At 46.3% G+C, this 26,538-nt stretch overlaps 1 protein-coding gene across 1 annotated transcript in view; it reads left to right on the top strand.

Moving 5' to 3' along the window:
• The window catches only part of LOC123759180 (adhesion G protein-coupled receptor L2), a 356,308-nt gene that overhangs the window by 151,448 nt on the left and 178,322 nt on the right, over nt 1-26,538 (top strand). Inside the window, exons 10-13 of the mRNA XM_069325190.1 lie at nt 9,693-9,726; nt 12,537-12,681; nt 15,342-15,537; nt 16,716-16,908. Of these exons, the coding sequence (XP_069181291.1) occupies nt 9,693-9,726; nt 12,537-12,681; nt 15,342-15,537; nt 16,716-16,908 (568 nt within the window). The remainder of the gene's footprint in view (nt 1-9,692; nt 9,727-12,536; nt 12,682-15,341; nt 15,538-16,715; nt 16,909-26,538) is intronic.

Here is a 26,538-nt window from a genome sequence, read left to right as displayed (position 1 = left end):
ACACCAGAATGAACTGCAGCCTTCCCAGCACCCAGCACAGCCGGGACACCTGGCAAGAGTGCAGGGCCAGTCGCAGCAGCAGGAGATGAGGAAGATGAAGACGTCGATGACTCGCAGAGACCATCTGGAAGGTCCACAGGAGAAGCAGGGACAATGACAGGAGCAGGAAGATCATCTGATGGCACAGCAACTCCTGGAGGATTGCCGGACGTTGCAGGGGGAGTTACATCAGCCAACGGGATGCCCACATCTGTGGTGTTGTGTTACTGAGGAAGCCTTGGTTGTAGGGTTGATATAAAGCCATTGCTTGGTTACTGACTTTAATACTTATAAACGATTACATGACTAGTAGCTACCAAGCTTGGCGGGCGTCCTGTACGCTCTCTGTTTACCTTCTCCTTCTCCTGGCGTCTGAGCCGCCGCACATAGAAAACGGATGGTACCGTTTTCTGTGAACATGACATCCCTCCTTTTCTTTAAAAAGAATGAATACAGGATGTCTAACATGCTTGTAGCACAAAGCAAAGTTATTGACACAAAGTAAGTTATTAACATAGCAAGAGATATTGCATACATTTAACATTAATTAAGCACACAAAGTATTTAAACAATTTAATCTTTACCACAAAGGATTTCAATGTTAAAAATACATATGCAATGTTAAACAAACATGAAAAAAACTGAAATACAAGGTTACAAAATATTGAATGAGAAATCTGCATTATTCAAACAATATTAAATTTAGTTTAGCATAATAAGTAAATACTTTGCATTACATAGGAACACAATTAATCATCAAATCGTGTAGGGCATTTAACATGACGTTTAGGAAGAGAGTCCCCAAATACAAGAATATCCCTTGATGAATTGTTTATTGAGTTATAACTCATTTTTTCTTTTTCTTTTGCACGACTTTGCACTTCATCATTTTCTACACTAGTTGGAATCACTTTGAAATAGGCCATATTACGTGTTATACTATGATCTCTATTACTAGCTGTTACCATAGTTCCTTTTACACTAATCACTTTATATGGTTTTGTATCATACAGCATATCTAGCTTTCCCTCTTTTTTCTTTTTAACTAGAGCAGTGTCTCCAACCTTTATGAATTGTTCCTTTGCACGTTGATCATGAGCAATTTTCATTTTGCCCTTGGCTAGTGCATCCTTCTGAGCGAGACGTTCATCCGTTACCTCGGCTGGCATGACAGGTAGTGCGATTCTCATAGGACGTCCAAATAAAAGTTCGCCAGGCGACTTACCCAGTGTTCCATGCGGTGTTGCACGGTAGTTCCTGAGAAAAGCATACATAGCTTGTTTCCAGGATCTTCCTTCGGCATGAGCACAGCGTACCGCTTTCATGAGAGGTTGCATGAATCTCTCGACTTCTCCATTTGGTTGAGGATGTAGTGGCATCACACGGCGGTGTTTGAATCCAACATGCTCAGTAAAGTTGATGAAGTCTTGTGCATTGAATGGCGGTCCATTGTCCGTCTTGACAACTTCAGAAATGCCAAAGTTTGAAAAGATCTTGTCGAGTTTCGGGATGACAGCCTTTGCAGATGTGGAAGTGATGATTTCTACTTCTGAATAACGTGAGTGATCAGCAATGACTACCATCAAGTACTCTCCAGTTGGTATTGGTTCGCATCCATCGATACTTCCGTCCATGGTGCAGCAGGTAGTGGTGAAGGTTGTAGAGGTGTTGGTCTTGAAGTATCCACTGCAGCTTGGCAAGGGACACAGGCATCATGCATATCCTTTGCCTGACGATCAATGCCAAGAAACCACACCTTTTCTCGTAGCAGCTGTTTGGTCCTAACAAGACCTTGGTGTCCTTGATGTGCAAGCTTCAGAGCACATTGCTGCAGAACAGCTGGAATGACGATACGAGTACCTCGCAGCACAGTGTCGCGTTGTTGCGTAACACTTAATTCTGTCTAGATGCGTTCAAGTGCTTTGAATGCATCTTGGTCAACTCCTGAGGGTGGGATGCGTGGAAACTTTTTCTTAGTCAGTGCATCCACTGTTGCTTGCAGAGTTGGGTCCTCTAGGGTTGCAGTACGGATTTCATCAAGAGTGAGAGCCTTAGGGACTGCATCACAGGTTACAGAGTGTACATATTCCTCGGCAACTTGCTGATCTTGGTGATGGTGAAACTGTTGGCAGGATGTCGACTGATGTAATCAGCGGGATTGCCTGCACCCGGCTTGTACTTCACCGTAAAGTTGTATGGTTGCAGACGAAGAGCCCATCTCTCAATGCGAGCTGGTGGTTTGGACTTTGGATTATTGAAGATGGTCTCCAACGGTTTGTGGTCAGTGACTATCGTGGTGAAGGGTGCACCAAGCAGGTACACATTGAAGTGTTCACAGCCCCATACAAGAGCAAGAGCTTCCTTCTCTGTCTGACTGTATCGTTGCTCAACATTTGTGAGAGAACGGCTGGCGTAGGCAATTACTACTCTGGAATCTGGTTGACCAGGTTTGTGTTGGGCTAACACAGCACCTAAGCCAACAGGACTAGCATCCACCGTTAACTCAGTGTCCATTGATGGATCAAAGTATGCAGCAGTCGCATTTTCTACTAGTGCATCTTTCACAGCATCATATGCATTTTGCTCGATATCGCTCCAGTACCATGATGCATTTTTCTTCAGGAGCTCACGTAGAAGCTTCGTAATGGTAGCAAAATCTGGAATGAAGCGAGAACAGTAGTTTGCCATTCCCAGAAAACTATGTAATTCAGTGGATGTTAAAGGAGGTGCAGCATTCTTGATATCTGCAACTTTCTTAGGACCTGGAGACAGACCTTTGTCACTAAGTACATGTCCAAAGAATTCAATTTTATGTTGATTGAACACACACTTTGCTCGGCTTAGCGTCAGATTCTTTTCTCGTAAGCGTTGCAATGTTGCACTAAGTGCTTTGTCGTGTTCAGTTTGGGTACTGCCATAAACAATGATGTCATCAGACATGTTGTCAGCATTAGGTATATCTTGCAATACCTGGCTGATGATGTGCTGGAATACCTCGGCAGCACTGTTAATACCAAAACTCAGGCGCTTGTTCCTATACAGACCTCGATGTGTCGTAAACGTTGTGATGAAGCGACTCTCATCATCAAGTTCAAGCTGATGATAGCCCTTGTTTAAATCTAACTTGCTGAATACAGTTGCACCATTCAAGCGGTAGATCATGTCATCTACAGTGGGTGTAGGATGGCGTTCACACATTATAGCCTTGTTGGGAACACGCATGTCCACACAAATGCGTATCTCATCTGGATTCTTCGGCTTTGGTGGAGTGACAATTGGGCTTACCCATGGTGTTGGGCCTGTTACTGGTTCAATGATATCTAGTTCCATCAGCCTATCCAGTTCGGCATCGACTTTCTTGCGAGTCGGCGATGTGGTTGGGCTACTGGAGTTACATCTGGGCTGATATGCAGATGTACTTTGCTATCAGTATAACAACCTATGGATTCAAATCGATCAGAAAATTCAGCAACAATAGCATCAACATTGGTTGCAGATTCCACTGCTACAGCATTAGAAAGCTGAAGTAGCCCCAATTTGGTTGAAGTCTTGTAACTGAGTAGAGACTCCTTTGCATTCCTAACAACATTGAATGTAGTAGTGAGCATTTCATTCTTTGACTTAATCTCTGCAGTGAAAGTTCCAATCACTGGCAAGGCTACCTTTGAAGCATAGGCAGTGGCTTTGCCATTATAGTTTTCAAGCTTTGGGAACTGTTTTTTTAATTTCTCATAGTGGCACTCAGCAATGGTGTCAATGTTTGATCCAGAGTCAATGAGAACTTTGAGACAAATACCAGCAATGTATACTATAGTCCCTGGGTTGTTTGGAAGATCATTCCATTCTGTGATTGCTTGTACTCCATAAGTTTAATCACATTCACTGTTATCTGATACTGGTTGTAAAGAAATGTTGTCTTGTACATTATTAACATTCTGGATATGAGGTGCAATATTGCGTTTACCACCTCGACACCTATGACCTGATCCTCGTACAGTGCTTTTATTCACTGACTGTGGTTTCTTTAGTGCAGAACGACACATAGCACCAAAATGACCTAGTTTTGCATACTCATAGCACTTCTTACCATGAGCAGGACAAACATTATCTTGGTGTGGGTAGTCTCCTCCACAATTGTGACATTTATTGTTGACACCCTCTGATGTGGGTCGTTGTGACTGCTTGAGTCTTGTTCCATGACTCCAGTTGTGATGTGGTTCTCGGCTCAATTTACTGTTAGGTTTGCCATGATATCTTCTATGATCACGGTGTCCTCCCTGAACCTTAAGTACCTCATCACTGCTAGTAACAGTGGCAGAACCGTTGTTGGCACTGCACTCCATTACACGAGCATCACGTGCAGCATCTTCCATTCGACGAGCAATATCTAGTATCTTGGTAAGAGAACTGTCATCATCAGCAAGTTCTAGAGCTCTTCGATGGAGACGTGTAGATCTGCATGTTTCAATTATTTGCTGTTTGATTTCTTTGTCAACATCAGCAAACTCACAATGGGCTGCTAAACCCTGCAGACGTGTGTGGTATTGATCCACAGTTTCATTAGAGAGTTGTTTGGCTCTCCTGAAATGCATAATTTCCATTGCAGTGTTTTGCCTTGGTTTGAAATGCTCAGTTAATTTGGCTTTGGCAATATCATAATCTTTGGCACCACCAGTTTCTTTCAGTGTGTCAAAGATGTCACACACTCTATCACCTGCATAATGAAGTAGAAAGGCACGCTTTCTTTCAGCACTTTTGATGTCTGAAACTATCAGCAAATTTTCAAACCTTTTAAGCCATTTGACCCACCTCTGTGACAGGTTTGTTTGGTCACAGTCAGGATCAAATGCAAGAAACTGAGGTATATTTGCCATTTTTTACTGAATAAATGTAAACTTATCACTTAAATGTTCCTCAGAATATTAAACACTTACTGCACTGTATATGTTAGTTAAGAATACACTGTAATTACTTTAATTCTGCACTGTATATGTTAGTTAAGAATTGACTGTAATTACTTTAATTTTGCAAAGCACACAAGCATTTTAATGCAAAAGTTCACAGCAGTGCACAACACAGCAGCAACTGACTTCTTACCTAGCTCTGTATACATGTGGTGTTGTTCCTACTCACAGCACCACAGCAGTTTTCAGCAGTTGGCACAGCAGTAGTTAGCAGTTGGTACAGCAGTTGGCAGCAGTTGGTACAGCAGTTGTCAGCAGTTGGTACAGCAGTTGTCAGCAGTTGGCACAGCAGTCAGTTCACAGCGTGAAGAATTGTAGCACATAGCACGTTTCGTATACATAACATCGGGTTTTGTATACAGCATCAAAGCATCGTTTCGTACACAGCGTCGGCCGATTTCCTCAGTATACAGCTTCAGTCAGCACATAGCATTGGTTAGCACATAGCTTGGGTTAGCACATAGCTTAGGTCAGCACACAGCACTGGATAGCACACAGCATTGGTTAGCACACAGCATCGGGTATGGTGCTCACAGACAGCACGACTTCTTCCTCCTCCGGGGGCGAGACAGCATGTTTCTCCTTCGTGTTTTAAGTTGAACAAATACCTGCGTTCACAGTTCATCCTCGTCGCCAATGTGGTGTTGTGTGTTACTGAGGAAGCCTTGGTTGTAGGGTTGATATAAAGCCATTGCTTGCTACTGACTTTAATACTTATAAATGATTACATGACTAGTAGCTACCAAGCTTGACAGACGTCCTGTACGCTCTCTGTTTACCTTCTCCTGGCGTCTGAGCCGCCGTACATAGAAAACTGTTGGTACCGTTTTCTGTGAACATGACAACATCCTCACCCGTGGAATCCTCCCCTACAGGGAGCGGCGGGAAATCCTCCTTCCGGAACAGGTTCATTGGAGCGACCACATCCCCAGAGCACCCAGAAGCCTGACGCCACAACAGGCCACACCGAAAACAGGTTCGGGATTGCCGGTCATAGTACACCTGGACGTAGTACCACAGAAGCCAGTCTGAAGAAGGAATGTCCGACCTTAGGCGCATCCGTAGGGTACAGATGTTTGTACAGATGTCCTTATACCTCCCTGAAGACAGCATGTTCACCCACACTCTGATGACAGTGCAAAACCACTGGAAGTAACGCCGGAGCAGGTCCTCGGGAAACTTCAAGGGTTCCCATGCACATTCGCATATCTGGGCACCGCTATGGTCCGTGGTGGACACAGAGCCGGCACCATCCTGCAGCGATAGGGAACGCCCCTCATATCGTCTGAGGAACTCCTGGTACACCTCCTTCCCCACAAACTTTACAATAACTTGGTGAGCAGTTACCAGCTCAGTTCCGTAGACGTCATCAACCGTTACACGGAGCATGTCACACATGACAAGCTCAACTGCAGGGTAACCAGCACAGCCTGTAAACTCCAGGCCCCCGGAGTTCACTCCCACAACAGGGGGAAGATGACCTCCCATCGCAAGCATGCCACATCAACACCAGCCAGGAGGTAACTGCAGGGAGGGTAGAGATGCCAACACCCCCTGCCAACCAAACGGCAAACAACCACCAACTACCGGAGGGGTCAGGCAACACGTCCACACCCCACAGCAGCTAGGGTGTAACTCCTATAATTTAAGATTATACATTTTGCTTATCACGGAGACAAGTCTTAACACGGCAACAACTGATACTTCACTTCACAGCACTTAATTAATAACACAAAACACAAAATTACACCACAACACAATTCACAATAAGAATGAAATCACAATATAAGTAAACCCAGGGCATCACAAAGACCACCCACTCACAGTTATTCATTATTATCGATATTCAATATCAGGTTTTCTCTGAAACGATATCAAAACATCACATGGAAATTCCATAATATCTTAGGTATAATTGAACACTATAACAACACAATCAGACAAGGTAACTAAATGTGCAATTGCATGCAACATATACACAAGCAGAGACGAATTTCAGTAATCACTCAAACTGTAATCATCACTTTTATGTGCTTCCTCCACTACATTTCTCCTGAGTTGTTGTCAACCCGGCGAGGAGTGAGGACCTGGGTGTCGGTGCTGACGTGGCTTGTGTCCCGTGTTTCTGCTGAGGGGGCCCTAGGGCTGTGACGGTCTGCAATCATAGGAGGGCCTGTGCCCCCTTTCATCAGGCAAGCCTCCATTGGCCTGGAGTTCTCTGGGATTGCTCCCTACCACGAGGTGGAGGTGGTGTTGATTGATATGCTCCGTGGTCCTGTGGAGTCTGTGTGTGGGGTGCAGCTGCTTGCCGGATGGTGGGCGATTGTCAAGTTCGGTTCCCCCCCGATTTATCAAGGTGTCGTCACGTGCTATGATGGGCGCTCATTCACTCTTCATGGAAATGTTGGATCGGTGACCCTCTCTGACCGCTGTGGAGCCACGACGTATGTAGCAGTGCATGGGTTACCTTTTGAGTCCCCTGAGGATCTTCTACGTCGATACTTTGCCCGGTTTGGGCGGGTCCTATAAGTAAGGATGAATGCTGTCCCTACCGGAAGATGGAAGGGGGGGGGGGGGGTCCCGTGTGGGACCCGCATTCTTGCCATGCGCCTCAGGGATCCTGTACCACCCTCCATCATGCTGTTGGGGTTCCCGATTCGTGTTTTTCACACGGCACAACCTCGGACATGTTTCAGGTGAGGCCTACCGGGTCAACTGCCAGCGGGGTGTGATGAGCGCCGGGTCACCTGCCAGCGGGGTGTGATGAGCGCCGAGTCACACCTGTTAACCTCTTCCGGGAAGAGGATTTTCCCCCCGCTGTCGACCCTGGGCCTGTCTCCAAGTGCTGGACCTTAAGATGATTCCCTGCCTGCTTCTGCACCGGTGTTGGGTGGTGGTGTGGATGTTGACATGGGGTTTGGGGCGGCCCCGCCCCCGCCGCCGGTTTCCCCGCCTCCAACATCCCTGCCCCTACCGTCCCAGCCCACCCCTTGCCTGCTCCGTCCCTGCATGCGGTGTCTCCTGTTCCTCTGGATGTCCGCAGCGAGATGTCTCCTACGGTGTGTGGTCCGGTTCCCCCGGCCGTGGAGGCTGTGGTTCTCCATCAAACCCGTCCTCTTAAAACTAATGTCACTTTTCGCTCGTATGTGCACTATGGCCAAATTTGGACGTAATTTGAAATGAAATTGACTCACAAAAGTGACGTACTGTTCCGTTTTCTGTTTGAGTCGTCCGGCTTACTCGGCAAGCTTAGAAGAGGATACTTTCCATTAACGTTTTTCAAAACGTTTTGAAACTTTATGAGAATTTCCTGCCCTTCTAACCTATCAGAGGACCCTTAACTTACTATTGTTGAAAAAAAAGAATCCCAAATTTATTTTCATTTTCAAATTACGTCTATATTCGGTCATACGGGCAAACGGCCAAAAGCGACGTTCTTTTTAAGAAGACAGGTTGCTCCATCAACAGTGGAGTGCCTCTCAGCAGTGCATGTTGGTACAACAAGTACCCCTCAACAGTGCATTTGGGTACAACTAGTTCCCCCTCAACAGTACATGAGGGTAAAACTAGTGCCTCTCAACAGTGCATGACGGTACAACTAGTGCCCCTCAACAGTACATGAGGGTAAAACTAGTGCCCCTCAACAGTGCTGGAGGGTACAACTAGTGCCCCTCAACAGTGCATTTGGGTACAACTAGTGCCTCTCAACAGTGCATGAGGGTACAACTAGTGCCCCTCAACAGTGCATGAGGGTACAACTAGTGCCCCTCAACAGTGCATGAGGGTACAACTAGTGCCCCTCAACAGTGCATGAGGGTACAACTAGTGCCCCTCAACAGTGCATGAGGGTACAACTAGTGCCCCTCAACAGTGCATGAGGGTACAAATAGTGCCTCTCAACAGTGCATGAGGGTACAACTAGTGCTCCTCAACAGTGCATGAGGGTACAACTAGTGCCCCTCAACAGTGCATGAGGGTACAACTAGTGCCTCTCAACAGTGCATGAGGGTACAACTAGTGCCTCTCAACAGTGCATGAGGGTACAATTAGTGCCTCTCAACAGTGCATGAGGGTACAAGTAGTGCCACTCAACAGAGCATGAGGGTACAATTAGCGCCATTCAACAGTGCATGTGGGTACAACGGTGCAACTAGTGCCCATCAACAGGGCATGAGGGTACAACTAGTGACCGTCACCAGTGCTTGACTGTTAAACAAGTGCCCTCTCACTAATCCATGTAGGTACAAGTATTGCCCCTAACTAATGCATGTGGGGTACAACTAGTTACACTCAATAGATCATGAGGGTACAACTTGTTCCCTTCGCCAGTGCATGAGAGTACATTAAGTGCCCCTCAACTATCCAACGGGTGTACACACCAATGATTGTGTACAACCATTTAACCATCCAACTGGCCATTAGAAGGTAACAACCTCGTTAATACCCTTTCAAAACAAATAATATCACTGAGATATATTATCTCCAGAAATAATTCAGGAAGAGGACGCGTAAGAAATTGCTTATGGGGTTTTTCAAAATTTGTATAATTTTATGCTTCCTTTTTAAGAAGTGTATTATTTCCTTGAGGTTGATTTTGAATATTTAAATATTTATTATTGTAAGTATTTTTTTATTCATCTCGTTATTACTATTATAATTATTATTTGTATTATTATTTTATTATTACAGATCGTTCTGGTAACGCGTCATCAGTGGTAAACAGGTATGTGCTCAGGTGTCATAGTACAGAACACAGTGTTTGGTCACGTCAGGTGTTATAATACAGAACACAGTGTTTGGTCACCTCAGGTGTTATAATACAGAACACGGTGTTTGGTCACCTCAGGTGTTATAATACAGAACACGGTGTTTGGTCACCTCAGGTGTTATAATACAGAACACGGTGTTTGGTCACGTCAGGTGTTATAATACAGAACACGGTGTTTGGTCACGTCAGGTGTTATAATACAGAACACCGTGTTTGGTCACGTCAGGTGTTATAATACAGAACACGGTGTTTGGTCACCTCAGGTGTCATAGTACAGAACACGGTGTTTGGTCACCTCAGGTGTCATAGTACAGAACACGGTGTTTGGTCACCTCAGGTGTCATAGTACAGAACACGGTGTTTGGTCACCTCAGGTGTCATAGTACAGAACACGGTGTTTGGTCACCTCAGGTGTCATAGTACAGAACACGGTGTTTGGTCACCTCAGGTGTTATAATACAGAACACGGTGTTTGGTCACCTCAGGTGTTATAATACAGAACACGGTGTTTGGTCACGTCAGGTGTTATAATACAGAACACGGTGTTTGGTCACGTCAGGTGTTATAATACAGAACACGGTGTTTGGTCACCTCAGGTGTTATAATACAGAACACGGTGTTTGGTCACCTCAGGTGTCATAGTACAGAACACGGTGTTTGGTCACCTCAGGTGTCATAGTACAGAACACGGTGTTTGGTCACGTCAGGTGTTATAATACAGAACACGGTGTTTGGTCACCTCAGGTGTCATAGTACAGAACACGGTGTTTGATCATGTCAGGTGTTATAATACAGAACACGGTGTTTGGTCATGTCAGGTGTTATAATACAGAACAGTGTTTGGTCACGTCAGGTGTTATAATACAGAACACAGTGTTTGGTCACGTCAGGTGTTATAATACAGAACACAGTGTTTGATCACATCAGGTGTTATAATACAGAACACGGTGTTTGGTCATGTCAGGTGTTATAATACAGAACACAGTGTTTGGTCACGTCAGGTGTTATAATTCAGAACACAGTGTTTGATCACGTCAGGTGTTATAATACAGAACACGGTGTTTGGTCATGTCAGGTGTTATAATACAGAACACAGTGTTTGGTCACGTCAGGTGTTATAATACAGAACACGGTGTTTGGTCACGTCAAGTGTTATAATGCAGAACACGGTGTTTGATCACGTCAGGTGTTAAAATACAGAACACGGTGTTTGGTCACGTCAAGTGTTATAATGCAGAACACCGTGTTTGGTCACGTCAGGTGTTATAATACAGAACACAGTCTTTGGTCACGTCAGGTGTTATAATACAGAACACGGTGTTTGGTCACGTCAAGTGTTATAATGCAGAACACGGTGTTTGATCACGTCAGGTGTTAAAATACAGAACACGGTGTTTGGTCACGTCAAGTGTTATAATGCAGAACACCGTGTTTGGTCACGTCAGGTGTTATAATACAGAACACAGTCTTTGGTCACGTCAGGTGTTATAATACAGAACACAGCGTTTGGTCACGTCAGGTGTTATAATATAGAACACGGTGTTTGGTCACGTCAGGTGTTATAATACAGAACACAGTCTTTGGTCACGTCAGGTGTTATAATACAGAACACAGCGTTTGGTCACGTCAGGTGTTATAATATAGAACACGGTGTTTGGTCACGTCAGGTGTTATAATACAGAACACAGTCTTTGGTCACGTCAGGTGTTATAATACAGAACACGGTGTTTGGTCACGTCAGGTGTTATAATACAGAACACAGCGTTTGGTCACGTCAGGTGTTATAATACAGAACACATTGTTTGGTCACGTCAGGTGTTATAATACAGAACACAGTGTTTGGTCACGTCAGGTGTTATAATACAGAACACGGTGTTTGGTCACGTCAGGTGTTATAATATAGAACACAGTCTTTGGTCACGTCAGGTGTTATAATACAGAACACAGTCTTTGGTCACGTCAGGTGTTATAATACAGAACACGGTGTTTGGTCACGTCAGGTGTTATAATACAGAACACCGTGTTTGGTCACGTCAGGTGTTATAATACAGAACACGGTGTTTGGTCACGTCAGGTGTTATAATACAGAACACAGCGTTTGGTCACGTCAGGTGTTATAATACAGAACACATTGTTTGGTCACGTCAGGTGTTATAATACAGAACACAGTGTTTGGTCACGTCAGGTGTTATAATACCTAAACACGGTGTTTAAACATTTGTAGTCTTAACTTTAATTTGAGCATGGTTTCTATCCAAAGTCATTGAGTATAATCTTTGTCTTTAAATATTGACTTTATCCTTTGATTTCTTCCCTTGACTTTTACCTTTGACTTAACCTTTTGACTTTAACTTTTGAGTTTAATCTTTACTTTTAACCTTTTACTTCAAGCTTTGATTTTAAGCATTGTCATTAACGTTCAAATAAAACAATTGACTGTAGCCATTGACTTTGACAGAAATCGTTTGCTCCTGTGCCTACCTGTATTAAAAAAAAATGGCAATAATTAAACTCTTTTGTTTTCCTCTTTATCAAAAGTTTTCATCGGAGCTGTGTTTTTATTAACTGTCAGACACAGACCTACTTGTTTTTGCCTCACATCTTACTAAAGGGCTTAGTTATTTGCTTGATAAATATTTGTTATCTTGAATGTGAAACCTTATCTATTGCTCGAACATTAATGATTCTGTGTCGATTTATGCATTATCATCTCTCCCGTAAATAAAGCATAACCTTATTGATCAAAGTATTTATGTCGTCCCCAGCTGGTACCAGACGATTGCCGTCGACAACGAGGGAATCCCCATGGGCCAGGAGGACGTAGAGAGCATCATAGACAAGCTCAAATCACTCGAATTAAAGTTGAAGAAAGATTTCCAGGAGATAGATGATGACGATAGAGAAGAAATTGTTAGTTTTACTAACAATTTCTAACTTCTAAGTTAGTTTTAACTAACTTAGAAGTTAGTTTTAAATATTCTCAAATGATTCTTAAAATATAATTAATCTCTATTTAAGAAACATTTACAGCTTCTAAACTGGTCATAAATCTAATTTATTAGACAAAGAGAATTGAATGCTCATGCGCCTAATTATAATACATAAGGAAATCATACTAATGTGATTTCATTAACGCGACTTGTGAGTACCCAGGTCTCAGGTTCGAATCATCGCATTATAACAATTAATTTTCTCACTATTACTGACAGTAATTTTTTCCTCAGGTCAAGAAGCCTGTGTATCTTTACAGTTTAGGCTTGTACGTAGGTCCCTCCAAGGTCGAACTTCAGCCTCTCTCCCCAGTATGCATCTCCATAACAGTTGCCTAAGTTCCGATCACCTATTTACTGCAGGGTGATGCATGGCATTAGGTGGAAGGAATTTGCGCCACTATATCTTTCTCGCAAAGGAATCGAACCCTGATTGTGAGTCCAAAGCGAACCGAATTCGGTGTACTCTATCCGTCAAGCAACCTGAAGAGAAGCTTGCAACATCTTGCGACCAACGGGTGAAAGATGGGGACACAAACAAAGGTCCCACGTTGCTGTACAGGTAGTAGGAGTGACAAGAAGAATTATTCTCAGTTGTACTGTGAGTTTCAGGTCTCGTCTCACTCCCCCCCCCCCCCCACCCACACCCCTGCATCACACAGAATAGTACCCAACTGCTCACCGTTGCAACACTCATGAGAGTAATCTTAGACAGCCTCACAGTACTCGATGGAACCCATCTTCTGTCAAGGTGTGGGAAAGTTGCCTACCTCTAGCAAGAACCTTGTTCCATCCTCTCCTTAAGTCTGCCAGGCTCTGGTGACATAGGTGGACACACTTCTGCCCTGGCCCTGAGCACCTACACAACACTAAACTCTGCATCACTCAGCTTTCCCATTTATATCACTGGCATTATCACACACCAGTGATAATGATTACTGAGCCAATATGCTCAGAAATATGTACACCAGTAATTCGACAGTTGAGAGGCGGGACCAAAGAGCCAGAGCTCAACCCACGCAAGCATAACTAGGTGACAACTATATGAGTACGCACTGCGCACTGTTCTCACCACACACTGCTAGTGCTGAAGAGAGGTAGGAGAACACGTGGTCAAATTATACACGAATCTAACAGCAGAATGATAACAAAATAAAAACAGCTTGTTATAAGTAAAGCATCCTCTTCTAAGATGTACTGTAGAGTACCGAGTGCCAAGTCATAGTAACTAGGCTTCTCTTGTCAGCAGCCTAAACTATTCAATACTGTTTCTTAATGTCACAATATGGACATAAAGAATCTGAATAAATACTTTTGTTTACATCGTATTATGAGCACTAATAAATTATGAATCACATAAGAATGCTAGTACAAATTATCTAAATATGTTAACAAGGATATTTGTACGAGGATGAAGACCAGACAAATGAGGCTATCCTCGCCAAATACTTATTGTGGTTGTGACTAGTGGTTGTTGGGGGATGGTCTTAAGGGACGGGGTCTGATCCCGCAGGCCTCGACTAGTGTTGTTGGAGAGATGGTCTTAACGGGCGGGGGTCGGATCTCCAGGCCTCAACTAGTTGGCTTTTGGAGTGGATGGTCTTAACGGGCGGGGTCTGTTCCCCAGGCCTCAACTAGTGTTGTTGGGAGATGGTCTTGAGGGGCGGGGTCTGATCCCCAGGCCTCAACTAGTGTTGTTGGGGGTAAGGTCTTAAGGAGCAAGGGGTGTGATCCCCAGGCCTCAACTAGTGTTGTTGGGGGGATGGTTTCAAGGGGCAGGGGTCCGATTCCCAGACCTCAACTAGTGGTTGTTTGGGGTATGGTCTTAAGGGACAGGGGTCTGATCCCGAGGCCTCAACTTGGTATCAAATTCTAGTTTCTCTAAATACCAGACTCCATCCTCGCCATGATTTGTCTAGCATAATATTTTCCACTTAGTAAGTGTTTGGAGCGTCCCTAATCTAACACACTGCCTAGATGGGTCACCCGGTGGTACCCGGGTAGTGAAGATGGCTCCGGTGATGAAGGCTGTGCATCGATGATGGTTATAGTGATCATAGCTGTGTAGTGAAGATGGTTACAGTGAGGAAGACTGTGTAGTGAAGATGGTTTCACTGAAGAGTTCATATGACTTATGTGTTCTTATGACTCTGACTATGAAGGTAAACGTGGCCCGAGTACTGATCACAGCCTGGAACTGTGTTAGCACAGCCGTCTCTGTACATATGATATGTGCTCCACTGTAGCAATAAGCTGTTCGTAACGGAGAGCGTAAATACTCGCAGTGTAATAAGCTGTGATGTCTAGCAAGATGGCCTAATTAGTTGGTGAATGCAGAGTATAATAAACCGTGACAGTCTAGCAAGGGGAATAGTTATTGTAGGCTAAATGGAGAAAGTCGGGGAGCTAATTATGTAGTTAATGTAAGCATACACAATGACGTCTCTTTACTTACTGGTACAACAATTAAGTTGTTCTAAATGGCATCTATTCCATTTTCCTGTTTTTTATAGTAATGAAATTTTCTTTGTTGCTGGAACATTTTTAGGGTGTGCATTGAATGTGATATTTTAATTCAAGGTACAGGAGTACATGCGCAACGTGCTGCAGGTGTTGGACAGGTCGGACCCCCACCGGTGGAGGGACGTGAATACTACCATAAGAGCCCTCGCCTCCACCAAGCTTCAGGACAGCCTCAACAAGGCCTCTCTCGCCATAGCCTCTCTCCCCTCCAACTACACCAACTTCACCAGAAGCTACCCATCAAATATTTCCAGTAAGATTTTAACACACACGAGCACATACACCCACACACACGTACACATACACCCACACACAGGCATACAAGCGATGTGGGTACACAGGTAACAAACACGCAAACACACACACAAATCACACTTCCATTTTCACACAAAACATGCATACACACAAAACATGCATACACACAAAACATGCATACACACAAAACACGCATCTTCTTCTTGAGGTTATCTTGAGATGATTTCGGGGCTTTTTAGTGTCCCCGCGGCCCGGTCCTCGACCAGGCCTCCACCCCCAGGAAGCAGCCCGTGACAGCTGACTAACTCCCAGGTACCTTTTTACTGCTAGGTAACAGGGGCATTCAGGGTGAAAGAAACTTTGCCCATTTGTTTCTGCCTCGTGCGGGAATCGAACCCGCGCCACAGAATACAAAACATAAGCACAAACACGCACACCACCACACACATGGAGTATGCGGCTCCAGCTTGGAGTCCATATCTAGTCAAGCATAAGACTAAACTGGAAAAGGTTCAAAGGTTTGCCACCAGACTAGTACCCGAGCTGAGAGGTATGAGCTACGAGGAGAGACTACAGGAATTAAACCTCACTTCGTTGGAAGACAGAAGAGTTAGGAGGGACATGATCACCACATTCAAGATTCTCAAGGGAATCGACAGGGTTGATAAAGACAGGCTATTTAACACACGGGGCACACGCACTAAGGGACACAGGTGGAAACTGAGTGCCCAAATGAGCCACAGAGATATTAGAAAGAACTTTTTTAGTGTCAGAGTGGTTGACAAACGGAATGCATTAGGAAGTGATGTGGTTGAGGCTGACTCCATACACAGTTTCAAGTGTAGATATGATAGAGCCCAATAGGCTCAGGAACCTGTACACCTGTTGATTGACGGTTGAGAGGTGGGACCAAAGAGCCAGAGCTCAACCCCCGCAAGCACAACTAGGTGAGTACAACTAGGTGAGTACACAATTTGCCACTCAGCGACATATTCCTTTTCTAAACAAAATTATTATTATGAAATGCATGACATTCCTCAGTTTAATATCATCTACAATCAGATGTGTACTATATTGTATTTTAAAGTTTGCTTACAACAACAACTATTAACAGCCATGTTCTAGGAAACAACTAGGGGCATAAACTGCTCATTTTCATAACGTGTTTCTTTGCAGATTCATCCATCATACGGCAGTATCCAAGTTATTTTACAGCTCTGAGGAGAAGACATCAACACCATAGTTTTAACCAGACCAGTATTGAGCTCCCAGTGAACTTCCACCAGAACTACATTGATGATGATGGGTTGATCACTGTTCTCTTCCACTCTTTCGATAGTCTTCACTGCGCTACCAACTCCGTCCCATGGTAATGCTGTCTGCGTGTGAAAAAATTATATAAATTTGTTATACTCTTGGTTGAAGAAAGACTTAAAATATATTTGAAAGCACTTTGATGAAGTGGGAGCTGAGTCATAAGGAAACTGTATCAAGTGGTAGTTTTATTGGATAATAACTCTACTGTGTTTACTTTTGTGTGAACTTGATAACAAAAAAGCTCTACAAAATGGGAACTTAAGTGGAATCTATGGTAAATATTTTTATCAAGTCAGAGTCATACCACAATTGAGCGTGGACGAGGAGCAAATTTTTATACGTTAAAATTGTCATCCACCCTTCCATGGCAGTAAACATTAAGAAAAAATTATTATTTTCATGAAAATAAAAAATATTGAATATTTCAAACAATATACTTGAAAATACATATTGTTGGAAATAAACAATAACTCTCGATATTAAGAATACTCAATAACTTGGTCGATAGAGCTTCGGCCTCATGCCGAACTGCGCACGCCGAGGCCTGCGGTTCGAGGGAAGATGGCTACGGAGTGTCCCTAGACGTCCCGACGTCTAGGAGACGTCGAACCATGGGTTCGAGTCTCCTAGACTCGAACCCCTGGTGATTTTTTTTTCTTTTTAATGATAAATCACATTAAATACACATAAGAACAGCCTGGCAAAACCGCACAAGCAGTGATCCATAAAGCACAAAACAACACATGAGAACAACAGAGAAAGAAAACACAAAACTGAAAAACAAAACAAGCATACAACAGGAAACTTGAAAAAAAACAGAAAAGATATGGTACAAAATAACAATTACAAAACAAGATACACAAGCCAGCCTGAAGGGCCACACAAGCAGGACAAAAAACCAAGACAGACAAGAATTCATAACCGGAACACGCAGGGACTGGGGAAGAACATAAAGAAATGACACCCATACATGTAAAACAAAAACAAAACAAAACAAGCACCGGAACATGCAGGAACCGGCAAACACATGCGCGCGCGCAAACACACACACACACACACACACAACAGCCCTAGAAACTACACAAACAACAGAACATAAAGCCCCCACAGGACGCAAACACCACAACACAACCAAGAAACGCATATAGAACACACAAACAAGCACACAGCCCAAAAGGGCGAAACCTAATACGTAGAAAAAACATACATAGAACCGCAGATACGGTAACAAAATCACAGACAGGGAGTATACAATCAAACACAGGCACTATCAATACTTGTCCGGAAACTCCTGTGCTGGGAAGCGCAAGCAGTTTGCCTCCCAAACCCGCTGAACGTCTTTGGACACCGGTCTGCCAGGAGACGCACAAGGCCAAGGCATCCAATCAGGTACCCTTAAACCCCTCTATCCTCGATACCCAAATAGTTGACGAGCACTATGGGACCGGACGCACCCTGTCGTCCCAAGTGAGGTTCAAACACCGCGACCGAGGGACCACGCCTGCGTCGGCTGTGATCACAGGGAAGAGGTCCACACTTGGGGGTTCTGCACTAGAATCTGCACAGGGAGGCGCTCTGGGCGCCACACAGGGCTTCGTATTGGCCTGCACACGAGGCTTCCTACAGGACTGCACACAGGGGGGGAGGGACCTTCAGAGGACACAGACGCATCAGGACCCCTGCCACCGGGCACAAGAGCAGAGGCACCCTGGCGCACATCCTTCCTTAAGACCACAACGAGGTCCCGCTTGGCAGAAGCAACCTCCCACCGTGGGGATCCAACAGCAGCAGGCATATGGGGCGACTAAGGAGGTAGCACAGAGCCCCCACAGCACCGCCAACCTCGGAGGGAGACGCTGGATCAACATACTCTCCTACCTCCACCCAAGGCACACCAAAAAGGGGAGACGTACTCGGGACCCGCCTCGAGCTCTTGGAGACAGGCTGGCGTTCGTTCGAGCTGTCACGCTCCTCATCCAGTTACACAGCAGAACTTTCTGACGGATGTGTCTTTGTTACGGCCCTCTCGGGTCGCAACTGGGTTCGTACTCTGATGTTATTAGAGGAAGGGTATCCGGCCCCAAGCCAGTAGTGGCTTTCAAGGGATGAGATCCGTGACGCAAGTAAAATAAAAGGGGAAGGGAAAGAAAGGCAAAAACTTAATATAATATAATGACCACCACCACTAAATAATATATAAAAGGTTACACAGGGGGAGGGGTATTAACACTTATTTACACTGTCGTCTTCTTCTGAAGACTCTGGATCCTTTCGATGCCAAGTTCTCGGTGCTCTCGTGGCCTCACGACGAATCCTTCAAAAGCTGAGTCTACCCCGGCCACAGGCCAGCCAAAACACAGTTCCACTGGGGGCACTGCCATGGAGGCCGTCAACCACAAGTCCAGCAAACTGCTGGCAGGTTCCGGATCAGCAATGCTGGTCAGGCCACTCCACGAGCGATACTAGGGTAGCGCCCTAGTCAGGAGCCTCGTGTGATACCACAGATCACTCTCCTGTCTACAATACCCCAGTGGTCAATCGTCTCCAGCAGTCGGTCCCGGGTATGACAATCCTCAACTGCCGCTTCACAGGCAGGGTAACACCACAGTGTTCATCCGGGAGGCGACTCACAGCTGCTGAAGCAAAGCACAAGGTATGGGGACGGCTGCCTTGGGTAGACTGACTCAACTTCCATCACAGCAGTTCCAGGTCGACTCTGTAAGCAGACACGTCATCAATAACTGGGACACACTAAAGCACCTCACTTACAGGCTCAGACACAAACGCCTGATGTATCCACTCCATAGATGGCGTTGTCGTCTGAGCACCACCTCACCAGAGGTCAGCAGCGGCGGTGTTGTGAGCTGCACAGGACTGGAAACTGGCCCTTGTGGCCGGTACACTTCGTCCTCACCAGGTGTCGTCGTCCATTGGGAGGGGGTTTCGGGAGCTGACCCACAGATGGCGCGGTCGTCATTGCTCCGTGCTCGGACGCTGGATCCGGGTCCGTAACAGTCTTCAAAGCCCGACCCCTGAGAACCACAGCCTCCACGGCCGGGGGTACCGGACCACTCACCCCGCAGGAGACATCTCGCCATGGACATCCAAAGGTACAGGAGACGCTGCTTGTAGGGACCGAGCAGGCAGGGGCGGCCGAGACAGGGTGGGGTTGAGCGGCAGGGACAGGGACGTCGGAGGCGGGGAAGCCGGCAGCGGGGCGGGGCCGCCCCAAACCCCACGTCAGCATCCACACCACCACCCAACACTGGGGCAAAAGCGGGCAGGGAATCATCACACTTGTCCAGCATTTGGAGACAGGTCCGGTGCCAATAGCGGGGGAAAATCCTCCTCCCGTAAAAGGTTAACAGGTTTGACCCAGCGCTCCTCACACCCCACGGCCAGGTGACCCGGTAGGCCACAACTGAAACATGTCCGAGGTTGTCCCACTTGAAAAACCCCGAATCAGGAACCCTAACAGCATGATGGAGGACAGTACAGGATCCCTGAGGCGCATGACAAGAGTGCGAAGTCCCGCACGAGACCCCCTTCCATCTCCTGGTAGGGACGGCATTCATCCGTACATGTAGGACCCGCCCTAACCGAGCAAAGTATCGACGTAGAAGATCCTCAGGGAACTCAAAAGGCATCCCATGCACTGCTACATTCACGAAACCTGTCCTCTTAAAAAAATGTCGCTTCTGGCCGTATGGCTGAAAGTGGATGTAATTGAAAATGAAAAAAAAAAAATGAGATTTTTTTTTCAACAACAGTTAGTTAAGGGCAGAAAATTCTCATAAAGTTACAAAACGTTATGAAAAATGTTAATTGAAAGTTTCCTCTCCTAACCTTTCCAAGTAAGCCCGCCAACTCAAACAGAAAACTGGACAGTACGTCACTTTCGTGAGCTGATTTCATTTCAAATTACAACCACTTTTGACCATAGCATGCATTCGAGCCAAAAGTGGCGTTATTTTTAAGAGGACAGGTTGGTGGAACAGTCAGATAAGATCTCCGACCCACCATCTCCAGGAAGAGTGAAGGAGCACCCATCATATCGCATGACAAGATCTTGATAAATCACCGGGGAGCCGAACTTGACAATCGCGCGCCGTCCGGCAAGCAGCTGCACCCCACACACAGACTCCACTGGGACTCGGAGCATATAAATCAACACTACCTCCACCGCGTGGTAGGAAGCAATCCCAGCAAACTCCAGGAGAGTGCCTGGTGACAGGGGGGACACAGGCCCCCCCCCCATGATTGCAGACCGTCATGGCCCCAGGGACCCCTCAGCAGAAACACAGGACGCATGCCACGTCAGCAGCGACACCCAGGTCCTCACTCCTCGCCGGGTTGACAACAACTCACCCAGTTGATTGGATTGGTATGTAGTAGGCATCATCAATCCCGTGGGGTTATGGAGTTGTGCCCTGGGTGTCAAGTTATTGTAGTCTAGATGGATGCAGCGCCTGATGTGGCTGTGAAGGCCAACCCGAGAATGACAGTTTCGACTGCAGCGAGCACAGATAAACGCCAAAGTGGGTGCGTCTGACAGTGGTCGAGACCTCCTCTGAAGTCTTTTATCCTCCGCCTGCCTCTTCAGTTCCTCCTCGAATTGCTGGAGTCCCTTCTGCCCTTGCATCTCCAGGCAGATCTGTCCACAGATGCTGCCTCTCAAGTGTTAATGTCGATGTTCATCTGCTTGAGGTCACGTTTGCAGGCATCGTTGAAACACAGCTGAGGTCTTCTGGTGGGTCTCCTTCCTAATGCCAGTTCTCCATACAAGAGGTCCTTCAGTATGCGGCCATCGTCCATGCGTGTGGCATGTCCCAGCCATTGCATGCGTCTCTGCTTCAGGAGAGTGAACATTGAAGGGACTCCTGTTCTCTCGAGTACTGTATTATTGGTGACGTGTTCTTTCCTCGTGATGTCAAGGATGCGTCTCATGTTCCGCATGTGAAAGGTATTGAGCCATCTCTCCTGGTGAAAGCACAGGGTCCAGGATTCCGAGCCATAAAGAAGTGTACTCACCACACATGCCATGTAAACTTGTGCCTTGTTATGCACTGTTAGTTTGGCATTTTCCCAAATGCACTTTGTGAGCCTGGCCAGTGTTGTTGCGGCCTTTCCGATACGCCTGTTGAGCACTGAGTCCAGGGAAAGGGTGTCTGAGATTATGGAGCCCAGGTACACAAACTCGTGAACTACTTCCAGCACACAGTCTGCTATATTTATACAGGGTAGCTCATTGACATCTTGTCCCATCACTTGTGTCTTCTTCAGGCTGATTGTCAGGCCGAATGCGGAAAAGGCTGTGGTAAAGCAGTTGAGTAGCTACTGTAGGCCTTCGGCTGTGTGTGTTTGTGATGATCGCTGCGTCGTCGGCGAAGCGGAACTCCCTGAGGATTCGCATCTGTACTTTCGTCTTTCCTCAGAGTCTGGATAGATTATAGGGCTTTACGTCAGATCTTGTACGGAGATAGATGCCTTCTGTGGTTGTTCCAAAGGCATGCATGACGATGATCGTGAAGAAGATGCCAATCAGGGTTGGAGCAAGAACACACCCTCTGTTTAACATCACTGTTGATGTTGAATGGTTCAGAAGTTGAGCCGTCGTACACGACTGCCCCCTTCATGTCCTTGTGGAACGATTGTATCATGCTGAGCAGGGTGGGTGGGCAGCCAATTTTGGCCAAGATCTTGAAGAGTCCGTCCCTGCTCACGAGGTCGAAGGCATTTGTAAGGTCAATGAAGGCAATGTACAAGGCTTTTCTCTGCTCCCTGCACTTTTATTGAAGCTGTCTCAGGGAGAACACCATGTCAGTGGTCGACCTCTCTGCTCGGAAACCACACTGTGACTTATGGTACACTCTTTCGGCAAGAATCTGAAGCCTGACCAAAACGACCCTGGCGAAGAGTTTGCCGACGACGCTGAGGAGGGAGATGCAGCGATAGTTGTTGAAATCGCTTCTGTCACCTTTATTTTTGTAGAGTGATGATTTTTGCATCTCTCCGGTCTTGTGGCACCGAGCCCTCCCTCCAGCACTGGCACAGAAGTTCTTGAAGCTCAGTTATAAATGTTCCACGTGCGCACTTGAGAACTTCAGGCTGAATCCCGTCGTCTCCTGGGGCCTTCCCAGAGGAAAGTGAATCCACTGTTTTCTCAACTTCTTCCACAGTTGGTTCAAGATCAAGTTTTTCCATGATGGGCAGGCACTCGATTGCATCCAAAGCCTCTACACAGACCAAGTTCTCTCTGTAGTAGAATTTCGGAGTAATGTTCCACCCAGCGATTCATCTGCTGATCACGGTCATTAATGATCTCTCCAGTGGCTGACTTCAGAGGAGCCGTCCTCTTTTGTGTAGGTCCTGTTGTCTGTTTGATCCCTTCGTACATGCCTCTTATGTTGCCGACAGTGGCCGCAGTCTGGATGCTGGAACAGAGTCGATGCCAGTAATCGTTAGCACAGCGCCTCGCAGTTTGTTGAACTCTACTGCGGGCAGTACGGAGGGCCTGTAGGTTCCTTTCTGAGGGCAGGTTCTTGTAGGATGAGAGAGCTCGTCTCTTCCTCTACGAGGGGTAACAGTTCCTCTGCACTGGCCTCGAACCAATTTGCCTCTTACCGAAGGTGGACATGGCAGTGTTGAAAATAGTGCCCCTGAGATGTGCCCACCTCTCACTTGCACTATTGCAGGGTGGAACAGGAAGGGCATTTACCAGCGCCGCAATGAATTCTTCCACCATGTGAAGGTCACGGGTCTTGTTTACGGTAATGCGTGGTCTTCCCTCCTTCTTCGCTCTGTGGATTTTCCGGGGCTGGAACTTTACTCTGCAAACGACGAGAGGGTGGTCGGTGTCACAATCTGCGCTCGGGAAGCTGCGGGTCTGTTTGACGTTCCTCAGATTGCTTCGCCCCGTAAGCACCAGGTCGAGTTGGTGCCAATGCTTAGACCTAAGGTGTCTCCAGGAAACCTTATGCTGGGGCTTGGTGTCAAAGAAGGAATTGGTGATGCCGAGATCATGATGGCAGCAGAACTCCAGGAGGCACTGCCCACTCTCATTCATCTTCCTAAATCCAAACTGACCCAGGAAGGAAGGCCAAGAGCTGTGATCAGAACCAACTCTTGCATTAAAATCTCCCGGGAGGAAGACTGGCTCTTGTTGAGGTATGTCTCTGAGAGTTAGGCCGAGGTCATCATAGAACTCGTCCTTCTCTTCGGTAGAGGAAGTCAGTGTTGGTGCACAGGCATTGATGAGGCTGACCATTCCTGCTGCTGTATGAAGCTGAAGTTTGATGATCCTTACAGACCCCCCCGTGGGCGGTACTATGGACTCTAACAACCTGTTCCTGATGGCAAAGCTAACGCCATGCTCCCTTACCTCTTCTGGTGGTTTGCCCTGCCAGAAGAAGGTAAAGTCCTTCTCCCGTATGCTGCCGATCGCGGGCAGACGTGTCTCCTGCAGGCCAACTATGTCCATATGGAGCCTGCGTAGTTCATTGTTGATCACAGCTGTCTTGCGGGCGTCGTTCACTTCCAGTAGATCTTCCGAGAGACCCGGTGTCAAGGTCCTTACATTCCATGTGCCCAGTTTGAGAGTTGGGTGGTTCTGTGTTTTCTTTTGCCTGGAGCATGGTTGACGATCCGCTTATTGGAATGCGGTCTAAGCCCCACGCACCCAGTGGAGCAGGCGTTTGTGGAGGGACAGCACCTTACTGGATGGGGGCTGCGCAGCTTAAGGCGGGCGGTAGCTGTCCTATGAGATCGTATGATTTCTCCCACCGACGGAAGCAACCCATGGCGCCTCACTCTACGCCAATTGAGTGGTAGGCTTATCACCGGTAACTGTTGCTGCTCGTGTTGAACGCACGCCATCAGGGGCACTTTAGAGGCTGTGGGGAGCTTATCTCTACAACCCTTCACCCCCCCCCCCCCACCCCGGCTATAACAACCCTTGGAACCTTGGATTGGTATACGCTGTTGTGTATTCAATAACTCGCGTGTTCGAGGCTGTGGTGTTCCTGAAGCCTCGTGTTGTGTTCAGATTGAAATACCTGAAACATCATTAGTATCATATCACCTGTATCATCAGGAGCTTCATCAGTGACTGTTCAGGTGAAGCATCTCCAGTCTGAGGGATGCTGTCCTCATCTCAAATAGCAAAGTTGCTGTATGCCTTCAGAGATTATGTTTTGTGCTCAAATCATCATGAGAACAACGATTATGCCAATGATCACTTGCATGATTGTTGCTTAATGCCTTCATCATGTATATTTTGTCCCCTGGCATGATCGTTGTTGTATGCCTTTAATGACCAAATTTTGTCCACTGTCATGATCGTTGCTTAATGCCTTCATCGAGTATGTTTTGTCCACTGTCATGATCGTTGCTTAATGCCTTCATCGAGTATGTTTTGTCCACTGGTATGATCGTTGTTGTATGCCTTCACTGATTAATTTTTGTCCTCGAAGATGCGAAGGAGTATGTTTTAATGCTTATTATGAACCGTTTTGTTTATATTTTATTAAACAGAACTGTTATATAGAACAGTAGGTCTGACGACGTTCATTCACCCCAATTCTGTATAGGATATATATCAATACAAATATAAAAAACACCGTATGCCTACAGTTACTGAAGGAAACACACACTGGCAGAATAATTCAATTGATTCTGAACTCGATTATACAGTTCTCCGCCCACAGTGACCTCATGTATCACGTACGTTCCTCCCACAGTGACCCCATGCATATTACAAGTACGTTTAACCCACAGTGACTCATGCATGTAACACATGCGATCCTCATCCCATAGTGACCCATGCACGTAATACGCTCCATCTCCTCCCAAAGCCACACATGCACGTAACACACTCCTCTTCCCACAGTGATACCCGTTTGTAACACGCTCCTCCTCCAGAAGTTACAAACGCAAGTAACACCTGTAGGACGTCTTTCCACAGTGACCCATGCTTGAAAATCGTCCTCCTACAGTGACCCATGCTTGAAAATCGTCCTCCTACCGTGTTCCATGCTTGTAATAGGCACCACTTCCCATAGTGACCAATGCTTCTAACTCGCTCCTCCTCCCACAGTAACCCACGCTTGAAACACGCTGCTCCTCCCACAGTAAGCCACGCATGTAACACGCTCCTCCTCCCAAAGTGAAACACACTTGTAACACGCTTCAACCTCCCATAGTGACCCTCACTTGTAACTCGCTCCTCCTCCCACAGTGACCCAAGCAAGTAACACGCTCCTCCTCCAGCAGAGACCCACGCACGTAGCACGCTCCTCTTCCAACCGTGAACTACGTATGAAACACGCTCTTCCTCCCACAGTGACCCACTGCATGTAACACGCTCCTTCTCCTCCCAAAGTCACACATGCACGTAACACGCTCCTCCTCCCACAGTGATACACGTTTGTAACACGCTCCTCCTCCCACAGTGATACACGTTTGTAACACGCTCCTCCACCAACAGAGACACCCGAAAGTAACACCTGTAAGACGTCTTTCCACAGTGACCTACGCTTGAAAAACGTCCTCCCACAGTGATCCATGATAAGTGGTAATAGGCACCACTTCCTGCAGTGACCAATGCTTCTAACACGCTCCTCCTCCCACAGTGACACTTATTTTAAACTCGCTCCTCATCCCACAGTGATCCACGCATGTAACA

The sequence above is a fragment of the Procambarus clarkii genome, chromosome 15 (genome assembly GCF_040958095.1).
Source record: "Procambarus clarkii isolate CNS0578487 chromosome 15, FALCON_Pclarkii_2.0, whole genome shotgun sequence".
Classification (NCBI taxonomy): domain Eukaryota; kingdom Metazoa; phylum Arthropoda; class Malacostraca; order Decapoda; family Cambaridae; genus Procambarus; species Procambarus clarkii.
Note: the sequence above shows the minus strand (reverse complement) of the source record. Positions and strands in the feature narration are given on the sequence as shown.